General features: G+C 37.0%; 1 protein-coding gene across 1 annotated transcript in view; it reads left to right on the top strand.

Annotated features, from left to right (window-relative positions):
• The window catches only part of mrpl2 (mitochondrial ribosomal protein L2), a 7,578-nt gene extending 5,154 nt beyond the window's left edge, over positions 1-2,424 (top strand). Inside the window, exons 7-8 of the mRNA XM_014015145.1 lie at positions 679-752; positions 2,138-2,424. Coding sequence (XP_013870599.1) covers positions 679-752; positions 2,138-2,344 — 281 coding nt within the window. The 3' untranslated portion in view covers positions 2,345-2,424. The remainder of the gene's footprint in view (positions 1-678; positions 753-2,137) is intronic.
• Positions 2,425-2,868: the final 444 nt, after the last annotated feature.

The following is a 2,868-nucleotide window of genomic DNA, read 5'->3' as shown; positions in this document are numbered from 1 at the left end:
TCACTGAAGAGGTGTTTACATTCAGCGATGGTGAAAACGGGATGTTTTTTTTTCTTTTCGTCAGACCATATAAGCAGCTGAAACACACCACCCGCCGCCAGTTGTTCCAACAATAACGTTAGCATGCTAATGCGCTTAGCGGTGCTGCGAGGAAACATGTCCCCAGGGAAACAGTTCACTGGCGGCCGCGACGAAACATTCTGCACATGTTCAGGCTATTTACACCGGTATTCAGAAAAGTCATATAACAAAAATAAAAACCAGTTTTCGGTACAAAACAGTATACCGCCCAGCACTAGCTGAAAGCTAAGCTAGTTAGCTTCTAGTTAACCTTTGACTACTTCTAGCGTTTTGCTGCTTTAGCTTTTACTTCACCTTTTACTGCTTTTAGCTCGGGTTTTTTGTTACTCCAGCCATTTGCTGATTTAGCATTTAGTTCATATTTTACTGCTTGTAGCTATTCTTTTGCAGCTTTAGCCTTTTACTGCTTTTAGCTTTTACCTTGTAGCTGGTGTTTTGTTACTTAGGTCTTTTTGTTTTGGTTCTTTTAGCTTCAACTCAGTTTCAGCTGTCATTCTGCTGCGTTAATTTTGTTTCTCCCATTTTATTTAGGCTAAAAAGAAGCTAAAGTTCGGTCTCTAACAGCTGATTGGCTGTAAATGTTTGTTTGTATTTCAGGCACGAGTGGTGTTTTGCTCCGCAAAGTAAACGGAACAGCGATCGTTCAGCTTCCTTCAAAGAGGCAAGTTCAGGTGAGAGAAGTTCAACATGCTTTATTATTATTATTATTGTTGTTTTTGTCATTATTATTATATAATAAACTTATTACTCAAAATATTTGTGGTGCAGGCCACGCCCCACATGACAAAAGACAACAGTTAACAAAACTGGTGGAACTTAATGGGATTTTATTGAAACTCAAGAAAATCTGTCTGTAGACCTCTACTTTTTAGGCTTTAACAAAACGTAGCTAAAAGCTTTAAAASGTTAACTTAAAAAGCTAAAACAGCAAAAAGCTAAAGTAAAAAAAAAAAAGTCAACAGCTAACCAAAATCTAAAACACTAGCTACACGTGGTTAAAGCCTGAATAGAGGCTAAAAGCAATACAAGTTTAACTAGAAGCTAAAGAAGCAAAATGCTAAAGAAGCAAAGCACTAGCTAAAAGTAGTCAAAGGCTAACTAAAAGCTAAAACAACAAAACAATTAAAAAGCAGTCAAGGCRAACAAGAAGCAAAAGCAGCAGAAGGCTAAAGTAAAAAATTATAGCTGAAAGTAGTCAAGTTCTAACTAGAAGCTGAAGTATCAAGTGGCTAAAGAGGCTAAAGACTAGCTAAGAACAGTGTAACTAGGAGCTAAAACAGTAAAAGGCCAAATGCAGTAAAAGTTGCAGTAACATTACCTAAAACCGTTAACTAAAAGCTAAAGTAAAAAAAAAAACACGAGCTAAAGCAGTCAAAGGCTAACTTAAAGCTGAATTATTGAAATACTAAAAAGGATCAACACTAGCTAAAAGTAGTAAAATGCTAAAGCAAAAAAACACTATCTGGAAGCTAAAGCAGCAATAGCTTACAGTAACTAAACATTAGCTGAAAGCAGTCTAAGTTGGAGCTAAAACGGTAAAAGGCTAAAGAGGCTAAACACTAGCCAAATGCAGGAAAAATTACAGTAACATAACTACCTAAAACCATTAACTAAAAGCTAAAGCAGCAAAAAGCTAAAGTAAAAAAAAAACACGAGCTAAAAGCAGTCAAAGGCTCACTAAAAGCTGAAGTATCAAAATACTAAAAAGGATCAACACTAGCTAAAAGAAGTAAAATGCTAAAGCAAAAAAAAAAAAACACTTATCTGGAAGCTAAAGCAGCTTACAGTAACTAAACATTAGCTAAAAACAGTCAACTGAATTTTTAGCTTAAAATCTTGAAGAAATTTTATGGCCCCAGTTTTTCTTTATACATTAACTTTTAAATTACCTTAAAGTTTGAATCAACTTCATACTCACAGATTTTATACAACTTGTTGACTTGCAGACAAAGTCTGTAGCTGCTTTAATTTTCTCGATTTTTATTTYTTTATTTTTTCCYTTTTGTTAAATTTTCCAGTTAAAGCAGCAGCTCTGCCTGTAAATATTTGTGCCCAGGTTCTGGAGACCTGCATGGTGACGGTGGGCCGCGTCTCCAACGTGGACCACAACAAGCGGATCATCGGCAAAGCCGGACGCAACCGCTGGTTGGGGAAACGCCCCTCCAGCGGCAAATGGCACAGGAAGGGCGGCTGGGCGGGGAGGAAGATCAGACCTCTGCCTCCGATGAAGAGCTTCGTCAACCTGCCGTCCGGGGCCAAGTGACCCCGCCTCGTCAAAAAAAACAACACGAGCTGTTTTTGTACAGAAGATTAAAAACTTTTATTAAAGACAACTGCTTGTGAGAGCATGGAAAAAAACTCAAATTATAAAAAAATCCAAAAACATATTTACATCTATAGTAAAACATGCAGAATAACCCATATTTTTTTTATTTTATTTTAGTGGTGAATTTAAAAATACTGTCATGTCGTCTAAAATAGGGTTTGTGCAAAGACACCGGGTGGCTTTTCAAGTAACYGGAGCAATGAGATGGCATGTCGTCATTGTAGTTCGAGCAGGAGAATAAGCTTTAACACTGTTTTTATTTGAAGAGTAATCACAGTGACAAAGTGCCTGCTCATTGATCCAGCCTTGTACAACACCCACATGCTACCTCCGGGGGGYAAAAACAAACAAAAAARGCTGAAATACGTTTATTCGGTATTTCGTTGGCTAATTTGCTCGAACAGATGGTAAATATCAACTTAAAACGAACAAAAGTAAAGCCGTGATGGTTTTTTTTTTTT

Source organism: Austrofundulus limnaeus, unplaced genomic scaffold (assembly GCF_001266775.1).
Source record: "Austrofundulus limnaeus strain Quisiro unplaced genomic scaffold, Austrofundulus_limnaeus-1.0 Scaffold123, whole genome shotgun sequence".
NCBI classification, from domain to species: domain Eukaryota; kingdom Metazoa; phylum Chordata; class Actinopteri; order Cyprinodontiformes; family Rivulidae; genus Austrofundulus; species Austrofundulus limnaeus.
This window is presented reverse-complemented; position numbering and strand designations above follow the sequence as displayed.